A 21,129-nucleotide genomic window follows, 5' to 3' on the forward strand; every position below is an offset into this window, starting at 1 on the left:
ACACTTTCAACTGCTTACAGATCTTTGACAACACACAACGTAAGAATGTGCATGACCTGGTGTGGGTGCAGGGGCTTTTAAATTTTTCTTCTCCTCAACACATCGTGTGCTGGTTGTCACCTCATCGAGCTGAAAGCTGGGCCATGGCTTCCATACCAAGGCTCCGCACGTGCCCGGGCACTGATGAGAGCTCACCGTAGCCGCTCCCGGCGGGCAACAGCCGCTCGGGTCGTTTGGGCCCGGCCCATGACGCGCCCTCCTCCGCCCGTGCCCTTTAAGGGGCAGGCGGGGCCGCGGTTCGGCGGGTTGGGGTTGTGCGGTAGAGGTTGGTCGTTCTGTGGCAGCCTTCGTCCGTCTCGCCGGGGGCAGCGCGACCCGCGCCGCATGGAGATCTCCCTCAAGTGCCTGCCCGCTGGGCGGGCCCCCAGCTGCGGGTGAGCGGGGTCAGCGCGGCCGTGGGGCGGGGGGCGCGGGGCGACAGCGGACTGATAGCGGGCTGACAGCAGGCTGTGCCGCGAGCTGCCCTCCGCTGCTGCCCTGCTGGGGGTTTCCGCAGCTGATCCGCGGAGGGAGCTGAGGGCAGTGCCGGTGGCTCTCAACTGCGCGCTGGGTGAAGCTGTGCAGAAGTGAAAGTTTGTTGTTTGTCAAGCTGCTAGAGTAGCTGCAGGGGCTTGAAAGTCGGCTTCGGAAAATCCCACCGTATTTTTATGGTATGTACGTGAATTTTCTAAGAAAATAGCCCTTGTCAGAAGGCTTGTCGTTTGAGTTAAGGGCTGTTCCTTCAGCCTTGACTGGAAGTCTAGGGGAGGATTTTTCTGTCTTGGAGAAGTTTTGTCACACTTTCATGCTTTAAATTTAAGTCAGACCCAGCTTAAGACTGTGTCCTATTTCCTTCCCACCTGCTCCTGTTGCTTCTAGTGTGGGTCTTTCTCTCTCATCATTATGTGTGCATAGCAGTGCTGCTTCTGCCTGTTGAAGAGAATCCGGCACAAGGCAGCAGTTGTGGGGTGTCAGGCTGGGTTGCAATGCAAATGTGCTTTGCTCCCTAGAGAGTACTCCCAGCTATAATTGTGATATGTTTTTCTATTAGGTGGTCTTTTTTCTCCCTTAAGTTTCTCTCTTATGCTGGGCTAGCTTTAGTAATGTTTGCTGGTTTTTTGTTTTTTGGTTTTTTTATAAGGCTAAATAGAGCTGTACTCTTCAAGTTTTCTTTTTAAAAACCTTCCTGTGTTTTCCCTGCCTCAAAATCAAAGGCAGCGCACCTCCTGTCATCTCTGTGAATGATTGATATGAGGTGTAATAAAGATAACATTCGAGATCTGAATGCTAAAATTAATTTTCACTTCCTGCTGTGGGGGAATGGCACTGTGATGCCTTGGCTGTGTTCAGCTCATTCTCTTGCTTGGAGGCTGCTGGTCCTGGCAAACCACGTGTGCTTCATGGCCTGCAGTTCAGGCAGTAACACTAAGGCAGGTGAGAATAAAGAAGTAAAAATGCATTTGAGAACTTGGAATGAGGTGGGGTTTTTTTTTTTGTTTGTTTATTTTTGTTCATTTTTGTTTTGATCTGGAGAGAAAGCGATTACTTCTGTGAAGCTCAGAACACAGGGAGTATTTTGGCGGATGGCTAATGTGGCTGGTAACTAGCATGTATGGCTGCCTCTGATGCGCTTGTTCTTTAACTTCTCTCTCCCAACAACTGATAACTGTTTTGTTCTGACCTTTGTGTGGGGAGGTGAAGTTCTGACAACTGCAGTCCTGTAAAAGGGATTGGACATCTGGGAGAGGGGGAGAGTTTCCAGTGTGGCATTTGGTTCAGAAGGAGAAATATCTGTGATTCTAGGCTTCTACAACAGCCTTCTGTGCTTGTTCCTCCGATATATGTGTGTGTATATGACGTGCATAAGTATTTAAATAAATATCTGTGACTTTAACCCTTAAAATGGCATGTTTGTAACACCAGTGTGCTGTACTCAGCTTTTTTCAGCACTTGTTTCTGGTGGTGAAATGTGAGTTGCTAACAGCAGTTTCTGCTTGTCCCAAAGCTTCAGCTTTAAAAAGCAGGTAACAGCTGTACCAAGTCTACTCTCAAGTGTTCTGTCTAATGACTGCTTCCTGGGAAATAGCTGTTGCTACAGTTGAATTATTTTAATGATGTGATTGAAGGGAAATGCTTCTTAACTTTTGCTGTTTTAAGACAAAACACTGAGAACTTCACCTTCAATGTAATTTGAATGTCTAAGGTGAAACTGCAACATGAAGAAATCATTTGCTGAAGCATTCTGCTGATTTCTAATTAACATATTGTTTATATGGCAGAAATATGATGGCTCAGTCAGATTTAGATCTAAAAGAGACGGCTCTAAAAGAGGATTTGAAGTTTTACTTCATGAACCCCTGTGACAAATACAGAGCAAGACACCAGATACCATGGAAGCTGGCTTTGCAGATTTTGAAGATAGTTATGGTGACCTCTCAGGTAATCTTTACCTTGTTGTTACTCTTAGAAAGCACAGTGATGTCATGCGGGAGAAGCAAGTCTGTGATCCTGCACTCTGCCATCCCTGGGTATTCCTTACTGCCTTAGGCTTGCTGCTCCAGTCTTGAAAGAAAAAAGTGCTGTGGAAGGCATGTATGGAGGGGGAAAAAATAACATAACCTAAATTACAAATGCCTGCTGAAGGTTTTGGTGCAGTGTTTGACCAGCTAATTAGCTGTTTCTAAGGTACTGTTTTAAAACAAATGACTCATCCTTTCCACGAAATCCAGCATGACCTTACCAAGTGCTTGCTGCTGCAGTACTGCTGCATGTTCTGCTTCCTATTTCATTCATATATAATTGTTTCTCTGGGCCATTTCAAAAGGGATGGTTTTCATAACACAGCAGGAACATCAAGTGTAAGTGTTCAATGTGAAAATGCTACAGTCTGCCTGCTGATGGCTGGGCAGTTGAAATCAGACATGTCTCTTGCTTCGGTGTTTCAAACAGTCCATGGACAGCATAAATAGAGGCAAAGGAGAGCAGGTGTTTGAACAACACTGCTATCATGGTGTGGTTGGTTATCTTGCGGTCCACTGAGAAATGCTGACTGGAGAGTGAGGGAAGCAAAACAGGACAGATGTGCGAGTAGAAAAATCATCAGTATTTTTTTTCCGGACCTTTGAAATGTAGGACACTGATGCCGGACACTTTGCAAGTGTAGATAAATATACAACTCCTTAAAACTTGCTGAACTGGAGGATTTCAGGCTGGTATTTGGCTTACCTGATAGGACAAAGCTCTACCATGCTTTTGTGACCCCGCCTTTGCTGAGCACTTCCACCCTCCGGATCCCTGCTGGAAAGATTGGATGAAGTCTCTGGCCTCGTTGCTGTGGGCTTGGTGTCCCAGTATGGCATGGGCTGCAGTGGTTGATCCTTTTAGATATGACCAGATGAAATATGAGATTTGCTCCAAATGAAATATGAGGCATCACAGCTTCACAAGACCCTTCAGGATCAGTAGACCTGTCCTAGCCTTCAGGCTGAGTCCTGAGGAATGCACTGAAGGTACTGTCCCAGCCATTCATGGCCCTCTGTGAGTAGAACAGTGCTCTGTTACTTCTGTTCCAGTGTGGAGAATGAGCTTTACTTAAAGCTGTGCTGAAATTCCCTGGGGAGTCCCCTGAGCAAACCCTGCTGTGCATGCTTGTTTTCTGTGTTGCGGTTGGAACACCCCTGATCCTTTTCCAGTTGTCCTGAGTGCTGCAGACTCACTTGTAGCACTCAGATAATAATTTTTACAATTAATTTAGAAATTGGTTAAAAGCGTGAAGATTCAGTACTTAATCTAAAGGTAATGTACACCAGGCACTGCTGGCAGCCCTTTTTCTTTATCCTGGTCATGGCTTTGCTATGCAACTAAAATGCCTTGATCTAAGCAGTACTGCTGCATGCATCCCTTCAGCTTGTTCCCAGTCTAAGCAATTACTGCCTAAGACAACAGATGAAGAATCCCAGTGAAGAGTGTTTGATTTCCATTACCTTCAGTGTAGAAATCTGAATGTTAGTGGAGCCTGCTTGCTTGCTTTGGGGGAATTCTGAGTTCACGGTTCCCTTGTTTGCAGTTTCTCTTACTGCTTCTCTGCTTCTTGGAAACTCCATACAGTAATGTGCCAGTTTCACTTCACTTTAAGCCTGGGATGATAATTAGCTTTTTGGACCCCAGGATATCCTCCAGATTTTATATTCATGAAGAAAATCTTGTTTATAGATTGATTTCAACTTCTAGACTGTTTATTTTCCATGGTGGATGGAAATGGGGCATCCATACAGTTGGCCAATGCAAATCCTGAGGAGTAACTGCTGTCTGCTGCTTATTATAGCTTCCTTAAGAAATACCAGGCTCAGGGAGTGATGCTTTTTGTTGCTCCGGGGTCCCATAACACTTTTCTCTAGCTATGTACCATGCTCAGGAGCTGCTGCTGTCCTGGAGCAAAGCAGGACATTTCTGGGCTAGGAGGCTGCTTTTCTGCCCTCTGCATCATCCGCAGAAATTGTGGCAGATCCCAGGTAGAGCTGCTGGTAATGGATGCATAAAACAAAGCAGTGACCAGCTCTCTGTTTAGTTGCTGCGCTCAAAGTTTTGGAATCAGTAGATCTAATTGATTTGTTTTTCATGCTCAGCATATGGTAACCTTGACTTTATTAGCCTTGTGGCCATAATTAATATTGTAAATAGGTAGGTTCTCTGTTCCCGTTGTAGCAGGATTTCAGTAACACACAGTTTTCTATTTTGTATTTATTCTTTCAAATTGCTCCCAAAATGTTGCTGCTTCAACAACATTCAAAACTTCAATTTGTATTTCTCTTGTCAGCTTGTCTTCTTTGGTTTGAGTAACCAGTTGGTGGTTTCATTCAAAGAGGAGAACACTGTTGCTTTTAAGCACCTATTCCTGAAAGGCTATTCTGGTGTCGATGAGGATGACTACAGCTGCAGCATATATACCCAACAGGATGCTTATGACAGCATATTTTATGTTATTGATCAGGTAAGTGTATTTGTTCATAATGAAGAGTATTGAAGCTGATTGATTTATAATACTAGTAGATTTTTACTATGCTTCTGTTTTTCAGTTTCCGTTTTAATTTCGAGTTTGATATTTTGGTGAGTGGTGGGTGTCACAAAGCTTGTCTGTAGATGTCTGCATTTTTGTCTCCTGAAGATGAGTTCAAGACAAAATTTTATTCATTTAGTGCTGAAATCCAGGAAGCTTGAAAATCAGTCCTCTTCCATGAACTGCAACCTTTGTTTAGATCTTAGTTGAAGAGCTAAGGGTCTGGGTATACCTATGCATGGTATTCAAAAAATTTTCTGCTTACAGCTACACTGAATCACAGCTTTGTAGCAAGTGCCAGAGGCCTCAAACTGAGGAATATGGCACTTCCAGGAATGTAGGGGGACTGGTTAAGGATAGTGCTTTGAAGAGCAGCTACTTTACAATTGTGGGAGGAAGGTGAATAAATCTAGGATGAAAATTCAGTGAATATTTTTATATTAATTTGAGTTCATCCAGGAGTCATGAGATGAAAGAGGTTGTCTGTGTGTAAAATGAGACCAGACTCCTGTATTTGGGATGGTCATGGGCCCTGGCCCAGTTCAAATGGCATGAACACTAAGTAGCTTTAAACCACCTCACCCTTCCCCTGCCTTGGGCCCAGCAGCACATGGAGATGCTGTGTGTGAAGGCTGTGCCACTTTGTGAAATGCCCACTTGTGGGGACTCGCTGCTTCTTGGATATCTGTAGGCTACAGCAGAACCATCAACAAATGCAAAATACTTCTGCTGTGCTGGGCAAGGATAAAACTCTGTCTCCTGATATGTTAAAGTGAGTGTTGCAGTAGTTTTCTCAATCCTCCTTTGAATTCTCAATGTTGCTTCTATTTCTACTATGCTGTTCTTACTTCCTTGCTTTCTTTCTCTTGCTTTCCTTCTTTTGTAGGCACTAAAGCAGAGATGAAGTCCAGATAGAAGATGATAGAGAAAGAATAGCTTTATGTCCTCAAGGATGAGTCAGTGTATGATACAGGCATCGGGAAAAGGTCTCTTCATAATATATCTATGCTGTATAAATGCAGATCGGTTGTTTAAGGAGCCTAAAAGATTGTGTGATCTGGGTTATCCAGTGGCTTGTGCTGTTTCCAAAGCTTATTGTGTGCAAGTCTTTAAAAACTGACTTCAAGTAAACATTGAATAGGGAAAGGCAAGTAGAAGGATATGGTATTATAGAAGATGATAACACACAGCTATTTACAACTGAAGCTGTAAAATCTTAGTAAATGTTAGGTTTATACGTGTATTAGTGGGATATTTTCCTACTTGGTAGGAATAAGAAAAATACAACAGACATCTGCACTTGGAAGAGTGCACAGCTCTCCATACTCCTGTGTTTGGCCCAGTTTGGAAGCTTCTGCAATGAAGAAGCCAGTGGAGTTGCTGTATGCACCCAGCTGCACAGTGGGTCTGGAAGAACAGGGTGCTCTGCTCATTGCTCTATCCTGGGTGCTTAGAAATTTAACAGTGGAAATTTTACTTATACTGTTCTGTAGCACTTACTGAAAGGTGTGTGTGTGTGTGCAACTCAGAGCCAGGTGTTTCCCTGTCAGAGAAACAGGGTCTGAGAACATATGTGAACAAGTGACAGGTGCTAGATTCAGTGATTTGGAGATGCCATGAGAGTGATGTGAAGCAGTGGTTAATTGCTGTTTCCATTCACTGGACCTGCCTTAATCAAATTTGGCTTCCTCAGTTTGAATTACGGTTGTATTCTGACTGAATACAGAGGGTGGCTTTTCCTCCTGGCTGTCCAAATGTATTGGGAATTGGAAGCAGCAATGCAAAGCAGGGCTGTGTATGAGGACAGTCCTTGGACACGCCATGTGCAGTTCTTAGTGACCACTGAGTGGTATTATGTGATGGGCTAATGGGGAAAAGTGCCCATAGGAAGGAGGAGGAAGTGCAGCAGCAAGTGAGGCATATTAAAAAAAATAAATAAATAAAAATTAGTGTTTAATTTGTATCAAAACTAGCTGAACAAAATTCTTAAGAGAAGGGAAGCCTTTGTCTGACTTCCTATGTTTATTTATTCTGAGCCTCCTGGGAAGCTAAATGCATCTTTCAGAGTTAACCAGTGCAGTGTGCTGCCCTAAGCAAAAGTGTTTGATGAGGTAATTATTAAAACCTAATGAATTACTAGCTGTTTATGCCTCCTTCCTTAAAGGACCACTGGTCTAACTGCCTACTCTTGCATGCTGCCAGCTGATGCTGAGATGGGCTGGCACATGGGTCTGTCCCTGAGCTGCTCTGAGCTAGGTTTCCATAATGGTTATTGTTGTTTTTCAGTGGATCCATGCATGGAGAATGCTTGTCTTGACACTGCTGTATTTACTTGCATTTCTAGTCCTTGTTTTGAAGCTCGTGTGAAGAAACTAGCTCAGTAATGCCTTCCAGGTGACTTGAGCTGTATTTAGAATAAGGGAGAAAGAAAGTACCTTCTTCACAGGCATGCTCTGAGTTGCCTCTGTGCTTGTGTAAAGTGGGCAAGTTAAATTGTTTTTGGAGGCTGCCCAAGCTCTGTGCATGCTCCATGGTTTCAAGCTGTACAGTGAAGGCTTTGCTTTTCTGTAGTCACACAGGGCATAGCTTTGATTTTGCTCTTAGAGTGGATTTTATGGACTAAAATAAAAACTGTATTGGGTTGTGTGTACTTCCAATCCCAACCTCTTCAGAGAGCCAGTCATAATTTGGGTACATTAATTTTCTGCCTACTGTAAGATGGTTGCTTTAGTGAAGGGATTACTGTGGAGGAGTGGAGCTCTGCAGATTGCTTATGGTTACTTAGGCCTTAATGCTGAATCAAAATAGGTCACATGAGTCTTAAAACTTCTTAGTGTTGTACTTTTAACTGGCTGTCACACTGGTATTTAAGTTGAAGATAGAAAAATAATTTATACAGCATCAGATTTCTTAAAATGTGTTGAATTTTGAACTAAGGATCTTGAAGTTCCAAGTGAGGTGAAAATGAATACTGTCATGAGCTTAATTTGTAAGATATCCCTGGTGTCTGTGTGGTTAGTTGCAGGACTGCACTGAAGTCCCTACCAGGCAAATTAATAAAACTTGTCTGGTAAATGGCCAGCAGACAAGGGGTCTGTCTGTCTGTCTTTCTTTCTTTCTTTTTTCTTTTTTTTGTCGGCATCCTGGTGGGCACGGGGCACCCAGCCACTGTGTAACCAGCATACCAAGTATTACTTGTTAGTGGCCAGCAGTCTTAACTTTCCAAAATCTATTCTTTCATGCAAGTCTTCAAGTTGAGAGTGTTTTTTATCAAGTTGTGTTGATACAAGTAGCTGCAAGTTATTGTCTCTTGCAAAAGGACAAGCATCTCTGTTAACTTCTGGTACTGTGTTGCTTTTAAACTAGTACAGACAATTAAAGAACATATCCCTGGGGACACTTGGCTACGAACATGATGGATCGGGCTTAAAAATTTGTAAACAGCAGTACAGGAAAGGTGGGATGCTTCCTTCCAATGACAAGCCAAACATAGATGTTTCTACAGAAACAGGTATGATAACATTGTACTAAAAAGTGTCTTATTGTGAAGTATTTAAATTCTCATGCTTTTATAATAGCTTTTTTTTTAATGAAAAAGACAGGAAAATTAATGTTTTTTCCTTCCTTCCTTCCTTTCTAGGAAGCTGTTCAGCTGTCATCATTAGGTTGTGGGGTTTTTTTTTTCCCTGGTTTTGGGATGTTGTTTGTTTTGTTTTTAAATTTCCGTCCCATTTGAAATGTTCAAATATGGATCTCTGGACACAGGTAAGGCTGTAACTTCAGTAGGTTGGTGTCTCTACCACCACATGGCACAGGGGCTTCACTAAAGCTTCTCTTCAGCTGCTGTGTGGTCCCCTGAGCTGGGGCTCTGTTTGAGTACTTGTTTGATTAGGACTTGCGATGGAAACTGATTGTCTCAGTTCTGTGCTTCTTTCTAGGTGAAATTTCTAACATTACAGATTTTCTTTTTTTTCTCCCCACAGACTGTATTATCTTAAAGCCCCAGGAGCTAGCCAGTAAGAACACTGAAGTGAAATTGAACTCTTCATTCTTCAACCTTGAATTTTACAGGTAAACTGGTTTGGAGGGGAAGATGGGGGGAGGAATGCTTTAAGGATTTTTATTTTTTTATTTTTTTATTTTTTTCCCCCCCACTTTTAAGTAAGTTGGATGGGTTTGGATTTTTTTTTTTTTTTGCAGTTTCTATGCTTTGTGCATTTGTATATCTGTGTATATATTTATACACTTCTTGAAAACATTTAGGCTTATACAGGTTAAAATCTCCTTCAAGCTGAAAGGTGTTGCCCTACAAACAATCCATGCCCGTGAATTGCCTGACTGCTATGCATTTCAAAATACTGTGAGTACAGAGTATGACACTTCCGACACTGTATGTATAATCAGAGTTTAGGGGCCCACAGGCATCATCCTTATGTCTAGACTGCAAGGGAAAAGTAGTTGAGCATGTCCTGGTCCTTACTTTCCTCTTCTAACCTAAGGCTATTCAAGATGTTTCCATGGGACAGTGTTAGTTCCAGCTGGTAATTTCTTAGCCTGAGAAGAGGATATGTAGTTGTTAGATTTCTAAAGGTTAAATCTGATATTTGACTTCTTGAAACACTGCTTTTGTCCTTTTTGAGTGCATATTCTCAAATGTCTACACTGTTTATGGTGACAGCTTTCTTAAAACCTACCTGACTAACAAGTACTGATGTATATTATGTCAAAACACTTAGCAAGACTTGTTTTATAAAGTAAATTTTGCTAGTTTTCTTTCTGATATACTTCTATGTTTCCAGATTACTTTCAACAATAGAGCTCACAGTGGAAAAATCAAAATCTATTTTAATAGTGATACTGATATTCAAGAATGCAAAGACTGGCACATACTCGGTTCTGGTAAGTATGGTGCACACATGTTTGTGATGGCAGTGTTATGCATCTTCTCCCAGTGTTTTCCCTGCTCTGAAAGAGTCAGTCTAACCAGACTGTCTCTGTACTGTTCATCCTGCCCACTCGCTGCCCTTACAACAAAAAGCCTTGCCTAATACAACTCTTTGTAATTACATCTTGGGAAATAGTTCTTTTCTGTGAGGGGACTGAGCTAACAGTCATCTCTGTATAGTGGTGTGGTGTGTGTTGGCATCAGGCTCCATCTGGAAGAAGGATTTTAATTGTTCTGTTGCTCTGAGATTATTTGAATAGTTCACTTAAATGTACTAGCAATGGTAAATTCCTAACTGAAGCCTTATATTTTTCAAAGGTATCTCTCTCTGAGTAATTGAAGCATGCTATTTCTGAAGTTTTTACTTTTTTTTTTCCTCCTCTGTTGTGGTTAAATTTAATGATATATATTAGCAAGGATATATCTACACTTCTTCTATTGTTAAGGCTTTATCTGATGGCTGAGACTTGAGTATTAAAGCCTGCTTCACAGGAATAGTCACTGTGTTGTACTTTATGCAGCTACTTCTCCTGTAAACTTGCTGTAAATGGCTGTGGCACAGTGATAATTTTCTTATGTCCTACATAGGATCTCAGTTAATGACAATGTGAAACAGCTTGCGTTTTGCTTGGCCAAAACCAACGTTTCTCTGATAAAGTTGAACTGATATTAGAGTGGTATCTTGTATGTTCTGAATAACCATCAAGTGTTCTGGTGTGCATCTATGTTCAGTGATTTCTTGGCAGTTCTCTTTCAGCTAGTAGTCTAGAGTAGTTTATTTACATGGAATAACCAACTGAAGGACCATGCAAAATTCAGTATTAAAATCAAGCTAAAACACTATTTACAATGATTAACAGCAATTTTTAACTATAGCTTGTCTAGTTAAACATCTGTGTTGTGAAACAGGTAGGAACAACTGAGAGTGTAAACTAAGGAAAACATGTGTCTTGGATTCTAAACCTGAGCATAGAAAGAACACAGTGCAGAAAGTCAACAGGTTTCTGGCTGTAGGTCAGGGAATGAGAAATGAGGTGGGATTTTTTTGTTTGTTTGATTGATTGGCTTTTAAGGATGTTGAGATATGTTTACCCTATGTAAATACTTGGCACAAAGATGGACAGACAGATGGACCTTAATGGGGGAAAAAAAAGTATGTCTGTATTAATATAATTTTATTATACTTTATTAATTTTGAAAAATTCAAACATGCTTTTCATTCTTGTGACCCATGTAATTGTGCTCTAGGCATATTGGCTCAGGAAGGAATATATTTAAACCTCATCCCATGAAGTAATGAGAGTGTTTAAATGCAAAATAGATGATGTTTTGTAACAGTGTGTACTTAAAGAGATGTGACAAAACAAAATCTATTTTATTTCCTTGACTTTTTACAGTTCTCCAGAAAAACAGTTTATATATTCTAGTTTTTGATGGATTTGTCATCTTAAATTGCTTAGCATCTCTCATCCTGTGCTCACGATCTGTTGTTCTTGCCTTGAGGCTACGACAAGTAAGTGTACTGCTCATAATACCAATGTTCCTTTTTTCTGCATTGTTTGCTAATTTTGTGTAGTAATATTTTGAACTATCAACCAGCACATCTGGTGCAAAATCTTGTGCTTACTGCATCTCTGCCTCTGGAAAGGACGTGGAAGTGTCTGTGATGAACAATTTATGGCAGAAAGGGGTTTTACTTCAGATTGTGTAGTACCATAATATGAATTATTACGCTGCCTCTCTTGAGGGTGTTTATTCTTGAGCAAAAAGAGCAAGTGAGAACAGACAGTGTGATGCAGAAGGTGATGTTGTTGGCTCTATTGGAAGTGAGAATTGCCTTACAGCTCTATTTGGGCTACAGTGAATTCTCATTTTACTCCTCTTGGGGGTTGATAGAAACTGCTTGTGAAGGAGGTTGAAAAGAAGTTAACAAGCTGTGGCTAAGTTAATAAGGATGATTTACGAAGTCAGCTGTTCTGTGGAAAGTTGGTCTTCACTGGTCTGAACCAGTTTTAATGTTCCCCCCCTTCATTTCTGTTGCTATGGCTGATTTTTTTTTTTTAATGCTGTTATTCTAGTAAATACTGTGGGCAAAAGTGGGTATGTGAATATTGAGTATTGCTACAGTATTGAGGCATCTGTACATATTTTTTTTGCAAGGAGACCTATAACTGAACACATAAATGCTTCTCAACAGAGATTTGTGAACTTCTTCTTGGAGAAATACAACCGTTGTGTCAGTTACACTGATCGCATGGAGTTCATAAATGGCTGGTATGTCCTGGTAATTATCAGTGATGTGATGACAATCACTGGGTCAATCCTAAAAATGGAGATAAAAGCCAAGGTGAGAGGTGCTTTAGGTGAAGTACTAGACTCATTAGAATCAAGTGTAATGTGTTTTAACTAGGGGATAAATGAGAGTGAGCTGCAGCAGTCACTTGTCGTCTTGTTTACTTTTTGTTAGCTCTTATTTGTCTTACATCATTTGTAGCTGTACTAGAATACAGGCAGCCATCTGGGGCTCTGTGTGTTTATCACTTGAGACTTATTTTGTTTGTAGCATCAAACTCTTGGGCTTATGTTTTTTTTTGTTCTGAACACCTCTTTTTATGGGTGATGATGGTATTCTTCCATCCATCAAAAAGGATATGTGAACTTAACCATAAAATGAATGCTGTGTTGGGCTGTTCTGACTAATGACTGGTTTCAGTTCCCTTTCCCCAAGTCTTTCAGCAAGACCATGTAAGCTAGCTATATCTCTTATTTCCACAGTGCTAAATCCCCTAATCCCTGGTTTAGAACTGGTGTGTAGGCATTTCCTAACTAATAGCCTTGCATTATCTTATTCCTGTAAGAATCATAGAGTGGCTTAGGTTGGAGGGGACCTTTAAAAATCATTTTGTGCCCACCTTCTGCCACGGGCAAGGTTACCACCCACTAGATCAGGCTGTGCAGGGCCCCATCCAACCTGGTGTTGAATGCCTCTAGGGATGGGGCCAAATAAAAGCATAGAAGTAGTTGTGCATATTGCACAGGGGTGTCAGGAATCATGCCCTCAGATACACCAGGTCTGTTTCCTGAGACTAGAAACATGGCTATTGTAGCCTGTGGTCCTGACCTGCCCAAACTACAGGCACAGCCACTGTCAGCTGCTAGTCCTTGACCTCCGGATCTGATCTTGCTGATACTGATGAGTTTTGTCTGGCTAGCAGCTTCTAGTTTTATTGGAAAACTGTGTCAACAATTCACATGTTTATAAAACTTTGTATCCTGGAAAAATGGGGGGGTAGTGTGCTGTTGCTGCTTCACGTGTACTAATGCTCAAAGGGCAAATGCTCAGAGTGACTTTCAGAGGAAGCATGTACCAATATCCAGCTTTGTGGTGAGGTGGGGGATGAGGATGGGAAATCTTGAACTTGGTGAATATTGTGTGCTTACTGTCACCAGTTCTAGCCTTCTGCCAAGACCAAGTGCAACTAGAATTGGTTATAAACATTGCTGGTAGTGAAAGTGATCTAGTTTGAAACAGCTGGCAACCTTTTCAAATCTGTTAATGCTTGCAGCACACATGGGGCTTGTAGTCCTGAGGTTCACTTCTCATTTAAATGATGGCTCACATATTACAAAATAGAGAGTGAAAGCTTGTTGGCCTAACAATGGTGCACATTAACCTTTTTTAAAAATAAAAATTTTGAGATATTCAGTCCAATTTTAGAACTGTACAGTAACCAAAGTAAGGGCTCTAGTTCTTCTGGGCTTCATGCGAAACTTCAAGAATGTTGGTATAGTTGTGCTTCCATGTACAGCATTAGTGTATTTGGGTGATCTCTCTAAATGAAGTGCAAATTGTTCTGGTCTTATTTTTGTGATGTGGCGACATCCTTTCAATATTGGGCTGCACTGCTTTATTTGTCTGACCTGGTGAAACTTCATCAAGCTGATATGCCTTTTGCTTTGTAACTTGACCATCTGCTCTCTTTGGATCCCTCAGAATCTCAGAAGTTATGATGTCTGCAGCATTTTACTTGGAACATCAACTTTATTTGTCTGGGTTGGAGTCATCAGATACCTGGGATATTTTCAAACTTACAATGTAAGGATGAAATAAAATATTCAACAGTTAAAATTTATACCTGTCACTCTTATTCAAGTCTCTTTCACATGTAACTTTTTTCTCCTCCTCCTTTCTTCTACCCTAACTTGTAGGTGCTCATTTTAACTATGCAAGCATCATTACCCAAAGTGCTAAGGTTTTGTTGTTGTGCTGGGATGATTTATCTTGGCTATACTTTCTGTGGTTGGATTGTATTGGGACCATATCATGAGAAGGTATGTCAGCAGTATTATTTCTTCCCCGGTCTAACTGTGTGTATGTCTGTGTATTGCTCCTAGTTAGAAATTTAAGACTTATTTCTAGTGTGTGTGTGTGTGTGTGTGTGTGTGTGTGTATGTTTTGTTGTTGTTAGAAGCTCCAACATGAAATAACATTGCTGTGTTTCTCCTCCCATGTGCACCTTCTGTCACCTGCTTCTTCTAAGAAAGTAACTGTACTCTAAACTGTGCTGACCTGTAATCTCCAAAGCAAGGCTGTTTGTGATGCTGCCTGGATGGGCCCTCCAGGCGTGGTCTGGCTCGGGCTGAAGGTGCATCGCTCTGTTCTCTTTCGCCCTCTTCTGGTAACTCCTGTGCATTTGGGATGAAGTTCACTGCTACCATTTCTGAGAATCTCACAGACTGACTTTGTTTTCTAATTTTTTCCCAAGCAATGTAACTACAGCCACTAAATCTTGACTCAAAAGGAGGAATGACTTCTTTTTTCTGTGTTTACATTGCTTCCTATGAGGGTATGTTTTGTTTGATACCAAGTTTAAACAAGCAATATTTGCCTAGGGCATTCCTCTTCTTGTCAGAAACCTGAGTACAGTAGCAAAGCTTTGTATATTTCACAATACATGCAAAAACAACTGTGAATTTGGGATTCTTTTCATGGCTGATGCTCAATGTGACTCTTTGGGGGAGGGAAGGGGACAAAAAAGAAGGTCAATTCTAATGTGATCAATTCTAACTATCCCTTAATGGGTAACAAATGTGTGACTTATTCTTGTTTTTGTTTTTTTTTTCTGATTACATACACTGTGTAGTGATGAAGATGCACACTGCAGTGCTTGCTTCAGCTTCTCATATGCCCAGAGTTTGAATTCCTCAAATTTGGTGTAATTTTCTCTTTTGAGAAACAATGTTCAGTCTGCATGTATTTCAACTTGATAGCAGTGCATTTCTCTGATATGCTATGTGCTGTAGAATTATTTGTAATGATAGAGACTAATTTTATTTATGAGAGACATAGCACAAATGCTATTCTTCCTACTTCCCTGCAACCTCTGCAGCAAATACACTGGTTACCTGAGTAAAAAGAAGCATAGTTAATAATGTATCTGTGGAAAGCTAACTCTTTCACAGGTTCCCTCTAGAGAGAAGCAACTGTATTTCTGAAGGATTTTGGGTGTTGTTTATGAACGTTTCTGCATAGCTCCACTGGAAGGCAGCGTGGTGCTGTGCAGAGTCTGGTGGGGGGCAGGCAGCATGCTTGCTGTGCAACCTGTCCTTTCTGATCTGTGCACGCACAGAGGAGAGAAGATCTATACATATTCTCAGATCCTGAAAACCTTAGTTCAAAAAATAAAAATAAATAAAATATGGTAGAGTTTTCTTTTTAGTAACTCCCCCCCTTCTGTTACTGAAGTTGAGGAGAGAGAGCAAAAATCCTGCTTGCAGTGTAGCGATGATTTGGAGGGCTCGCAGGTAAACTCTGCTTAGTAGGCTTCTCTCTGGCATCAGAACTCAGCAGTTGCTCAAGAATTACATGTGCCATGCCCCTTGTATTCCTAGATACAAATGTGCTGCTGAGTCTCGCAGTACATTTAAAAATAAAGAATTTAAGAGAAAATGAGCAATAGTAAGACCAGTCCTGTTGTTCTTGTGCAATAGTATGTTTTTCTTATAAGCATGTGCATCTTGACATCTTGATTTCAATATAGGATTATAACTGAAGTGACTGTAGTTGTGTTACTTCATCAATTATGGCAATGTTTTAACTTTGTGCATTAACTATGTTGGCTCACAAAGCATTGCTAACAGACTTGGTTATTTGCAGAGGCAGAGGGGAAGTGTACTTACCTGGTCATTGTACAGAAGCTAAATGACAATTTAGCTTCAGAGCTTGGGGAAAAGGAATATCTCAGATATTTGAGATAATGTCCTTGAAATGAAACCATAATTCTATCCAGACAGTTCCTCAGTTGCTGTAACTTTTAGCTACAGCTCAGAGGGCTTTCTGAATGACGGATGATGTTGTTGCAACATCTAAATAACTGATCAACTACAGAGAAAAATTATTGGTTGCTGTACCTGTTGAGCATTGCAGGGTATTTCTTGAGAATAAATCTTGTGTTTCTGGTGTTGGTGTGAAGTGCTCAGAATTGTGTAGCAATGTAATCATGGTTACTGTAGACATGTATGTTTGAATGTGTAGAAAAGAAACAAAGTATGGCGGTGTTGGAATGTTTCCACTGGCTTCTTTTTTTTTTTTTTTTTTTTTTTTGCCTGCTTAAAAAAATACTTTTGTAATAGCACTTTCATCTTCCCTTTAATCTGGATGAGTGATTGTTGAATTCTAATATGACCCTGTGTTCCTTATCTTCCAGTTTGAAGACCTGAACACAGTAGCTGAGTGTTTGTTTTCTCTGGTCAATGGTGATGATATGTTTGCAACGTTTGCACAAATCCAGCAGAAAAGCATGTTGGTGTGGACGTTCAGTCGGTTATATCTGTATTCCTTCATTATTCTGTTTATATACATGATCCTCAGCCTTTTTATTGCTCTGATCACCGACGCCTATGACACCATAAAGGTAAAACATCAGTATTCTATTGCATTTCTAACAGCTTCATATTCATTCTTGTTCATCATCCAGCACCATAATATTCAGCATTAATTATGACGACTTGTTAGCAAATTAAAACTGTGTAGCTTAGCCTGGGATGATGATTGGGTAATCATCCAAGTGACTGACCAATAATTGGCTTGGGAAATCATCTGTAATGTGAGCCTCTGTTTTGTACGTTCTGCTGCTGAAATTGGCTCCGAAAAGATAGTAGCTAATGGAAACATAACTGGAAGGTGTTTGAAAGATGAGTAGAAAGAATCAGATTGTAAGTATGGTGACACAGAACTGGATATGTCTTGTTTGGAGTCAGTGTTTCTTCTCATGGCACCAGAAGCTGAGTTTGAGGAGGGTTTAATGCTGTCTGTGAGAAAAGCTAACCACATTCCTGCTAAGTAGTTCCAAACAGGTAGCTCTAAACTTGTATAGGTATCCAGACAGGGATTATGTGCTGCTGGGGAATGTAGTCTTTTGTTTGTTTTGTTTTTGTCTTAAACAAAAATAACCCCAAACCAAGAGCACTACTTCTGCAAGGTAAACTTGTGCAATCTATCTTGAGCTAAAAGTGAAAGGGAGTTTTCATTTCCTTTTGTTCTTGTTTTCTGCTGCTGACTCCCCTCCCTGCTCCCAGTAGCTGCAGTAACCAAGGGGAAGGCAAACGTGGAAAGTACTCTCCAGGTCTTAAGTAAAGAAGCCAGCAGAACAAGGCCTGGTCTAAAATGAACCACAGTTTAAGGAATGAGCAAAAACTCCATTTTTTTCTAAGCATCTCCAAATATAACTTAACTATCTGTGCTTCTGAGTTTATTGGGTGCTCTGAACTGCAAAATAGTTCCTTACTGTTGCTTTTGCCTCTGAGCACATAATGTGTGTCAATAGGGAAACACTTCAGCATACTGAACCAATGTTTTGCAGAGCGCTATGCATTTACTATGCATAGTGATGCTGAACATGCACAGTGGGGCCTTTGGAATTCAGAACTGCAGTTTCTAGTGAAAATGAACCCAGTGAGCACAGCAGCTAATGGGAGCAAGAGATGCAAGTACGCCTAAAGATTGCTTGCTGGGTCTCATAGACAGTAAACAAATGTAAGAGAGATTCTGAGCAATGTGAATTCTACATCACTTGTAGTTGGCTCTGTTCCCACTACATATATGGTGTTCATGGATAGAATTGCTTTTTTTTTTTTTTATTCTTACAGCCTATTAAACTAATGAGCCAGATAGCTTCTGCTTTTGTACTCTTTTAGAGACTTTAGAACATCTACTGCCTGATAACTCCTCGTGTGTTGTAAGCAATATGCTTTATTTTTCAGAAATACCAACAAAGTGGGTTTCCAGCAACAGATCTACATGAATTTCTAAAAGACTGTGGCAATGTTTCTTACAGAAAAGAACAAACTTCCATGCCTTTTATCTGCTGCTGTAGAAGGTCAGTTGGGTGTTTTTGATATGTGTTATCCTCACAAGTACACTAGTTAGTTTCTCACTGCAAAGTCCTTTTACACAAATGTTGGAGTACTTGGAATTCTACCTATGAAGTACTTGGACTCCCTTATTCCTCTTGTGTTCTACTTGGTGTTAGATGTTTAGAATGCTAATGGTGAAAGGGGGCTCACTGAGTTTAAACACATTTGAAGTGTTCTGCTCATACATAAATCACTGTGCAGAAACCGGTGGATGTTGATCGCAGGATGGCAGAGCATGATGTGGAGTTGCCAAGAAGACAGCAAATTAAGTCTTTGCAGGTTAGGGTTTTGTAAGCCTTCTGTTTCTAAATAGCTTTTCCACCAGGCTGGAGGAAGTAGCATACAGCAAGAGGATGTGATTCAGCAAGTGACCTGTACTTATTTCCAAAGCTCTGTTATGTTTGTGAGGCAAACATAATCTGTCAAAATGTTGGAAACGCTGAACTCAAGCCTTTAGAGACCTTAGTGAGGCTCCCTGGTGAGATACAAAGGTCTCATCTGAAACTCATCAGGTCTGGAAATCTATTCTTTAATTCATTTTCTGGGGAAATCTAATACACCTCTGAGTGCCTGACAACTTGTGTGCAAAATGGCTGTGGGCACAGTCCACCTAGCAGGAAAGCCAAGGCTGTAGGAGAAGGAGTAGTGCTGAGTGTGAAAGCTTTTTGAGTCTTATTTAGTGTAACAAATCCTTCTGCTCACATACTGAAGCTTTTGTGAAGTACAGCTTCATACTTTTGATGTACTCTGGCAAAATGCTAGCAAGATATGACTTCAAATTTCACATCCAATTTGCTGTGCAAGATTATTATCTACTTGAGCATAATAAATGTGCTTTACTGCAATATGCTGCGGAGTGTGGTAAGGGCAGAAGTTTGATAGCTGGAATGCAAGTAGCTTTGTAACAGTTTCCTGTTTGATTGTCAACATACTGCGCGTATGTTGAGAGTTGTATCCTGAAACTGGGAGAGCACAGGGTGGAATGTGCAAAACTCTTCTTGACTTCTGCATGGGTAAATGCTTTCTATTCCTTACTGAGCGAATTTTTGTTTTGCAGACGAGAAAGCGATGACAACTTAATACTTATCAATTGATGATTATGCATTGAAATTCACCACTAATATGTGCAAAGAAAGCATAGCTATATGGAGAAATATAATTCTCCAAATTGCAATGGAACCCATTATCTGGACCTGCCTCACTGTGAACAGACTGATCTTAACTAATTGAGGTGTTGGGGGAAGAAAAGCCAGTAATATAACATCAGCTGACTGACCAGGATGAGAGCCCAGAAGCTTTATTTGGAGGAGAGCTGTCAAGAACTGCATTCGTGCCCCGAGTTCTGTTGCATTAAAGAAGACCAATCCTTGGGAGATGTCTGTGGGAGCTCTGTTTGCTAAACACTTCTAAGAGAAAAGACAGTGGTGCAGAACCAGTAGTTCTTCATGAGAAATATATGAATGACATTTAAATGTAATTCCATATAGTAAAAACCAAGCAAACCAAACAAAAAACCTCTCATGTAAAAAGGGGACTATCGGCAACTACAACTATTGGCAAGAAAGGATTCCCTTCTCTTTAAACGATGCATTCAACATTGAGACCGTAATTAGCACAATTCATTACCTTGAAATAAACTTATGTAAAACTATAGAGCTGCACAGAAGTGCAAAGTGATTGCTGTTTTGCTGTTCTTCCTTTTGTAAATGTTTTAATATGTCACTTACAGATCACAAACTTAACAGTTTTTACTGAAAAGAAATTTGTTGGTTTTGTATTGTTGTTGTGAGGCTTCTTTATTGTGCTATTTTGCCTGCAGTATTTGATGTACAGAGTCTAAATTAAACTTACTGCTTTGATTATAGGTAATTTTTGTGTGTGTGTGTGTGTGGTTATAAACTTCCATAATTTAAAGAATGATGAAAACATTAGTTATTTTTCACAAGTGAATTGAAATACCATTCTACTTGCTTGAGTAGGACTTGTGGCAGCTTGGTTTAGGGTAAAAAGGAAATGATTCTGGCAAAACTTCTACAAAATCCTTACCTTCCTGACAGCTGCTGCTTACAGAAGATTCATCCTCAAAATACTGCCTATGTTCACCCTTGCTGTCTGGCAGGAAGAAGTCTTAGAGAGGACTTGCTGGGAGCTTGTTGTACAATACGATAATGGTTAGAAACTAACTAGAATTTGGCAAATTCATGTTCTGTTATTTACAGGCAGTAAAAAGAACTAAAACACAGTGGTTGAAAAGGAAATGCTTGCTAATGGTGTTGTCCAAAGCTTCTGCTTTTGTTGACAGCACTACTGGTTTACCTGCAGTAGGTAAGGCCCTAGACATAAAAGTCTGACTTGCTGCCTTTGAGCAGAGGTATGAGAAATTCAGTAATGTTTCACTTGACACAGTTAGGCACCCTGGATGGGACACAGACCCACAATTGCTGGCTTAGGAAGCAAACGCCTTATCTGTTCAGTAGTGCTCCTATGAAGCCTATAATGGGCATATGATGGAAGATTCCAACCCAACTGCAGCCTTCTCATCTGTAATCACCTCTCAGCTCTAGAGATGTGATTTGGTTGTGCTGTAGAGTGGCCAGCACTTGATACAAAAGGCAGGAGAGAAAATAAATTGTGCAGCTCTAAGGCAGGATAGTGTGTTGTAAGAATCTGAAAA

The 21,129-nt window shown here is 40.6% G+C and overlaps 1 protein-coding gene across 2 annotated transcripts; it reads left to right on the forward strand.

Annotated features, from left to right (window-relative positions):
• Positions 1 to 296: 296 nt before the first annotated feature.
• Positions 297 to 20,324, forward strand: MCOLN2 (mucolipin TRP cation channel 2). 2 transcript variants are annotated; one of them, XM_042873961.1, is made up of 14 exons: positions 297 to 434; positions 2,319 to 2,478; positions 4,856 to 5,029; positions 8,462 to 8,606; positions 9,079 to 9,166; positions 9,359 to 9,455; positions 9,895 to 9,994; positions 11,438 to 11,553; positions 12,238 to 12,387; positions 14,035 to 14,136; positions 14,250 to 14,372; positions 16,748 to 16,954; positions 18,303 to 18,418; positions 19,513 to 20,324. In XM_042873961.1, exons 1-14 carry the CDS (start codon positions 385 to 387, stop codon positions 19,547 to 19,549), a joined length of 1,665 nt encoding a protein of 554 aa, XP_042729895.1. In that variant the 5' UTR covers positions 297 to 384; the 3' UTR covers positions 19,550 to 20,324. The 2 variants fall into 2 exon arrangements, with proteins under 2 accessions (XP_042729895.1, XP_042729896.1); XM_042873962.1 differs by lacking the exon at positions 297 to 434 and adding an exon at positions 522 to 710.
• Positions 20,325 to 21,129: the final 805 nt, after the last annotated feature.

The sequence above is a fragment of the Lagopus leucura genome, unplaced genomic scaffold (genome assembly GCF_019238085.1).
Source record: "Lagopus leucura isolate 7727_CA_CO unplaced genomic scaffold, USGS_WTPT01 Super-Scaffold_100009, whole genome shotgun sequence".
Lineage (NCBI taxonomy): Eukaryota > Metazoa > Chordata > Aves > Galliformes > Phasianidae > Lagopus > Lagopus leucura.

Bases quoted from the DNA above. Each gene is read 5' to 3' on its own strand.
- MCOLN2 (XM_042873961.1), top strand. From the start codon at position 385: ATGGAGATCTCCCTCAAGTGCCTGCCCGCTGGGCGGGCCCCCAGCTGC. The intron at 9,995-11,437 runs GTAAGTATGGTG...GACTTTTTACAG, and splicing joins CTGGCACATACTCGGTTCTG to TTCTCCAGAAAAACAGTTTA. The intron at 11,554-12,237 runs GTAAGTGTACTG...GCTTCTCAACAG, and splicing joins TTGCCTTGAGGCTACGACAA to AGATTTGTGAACTTCTTCTT.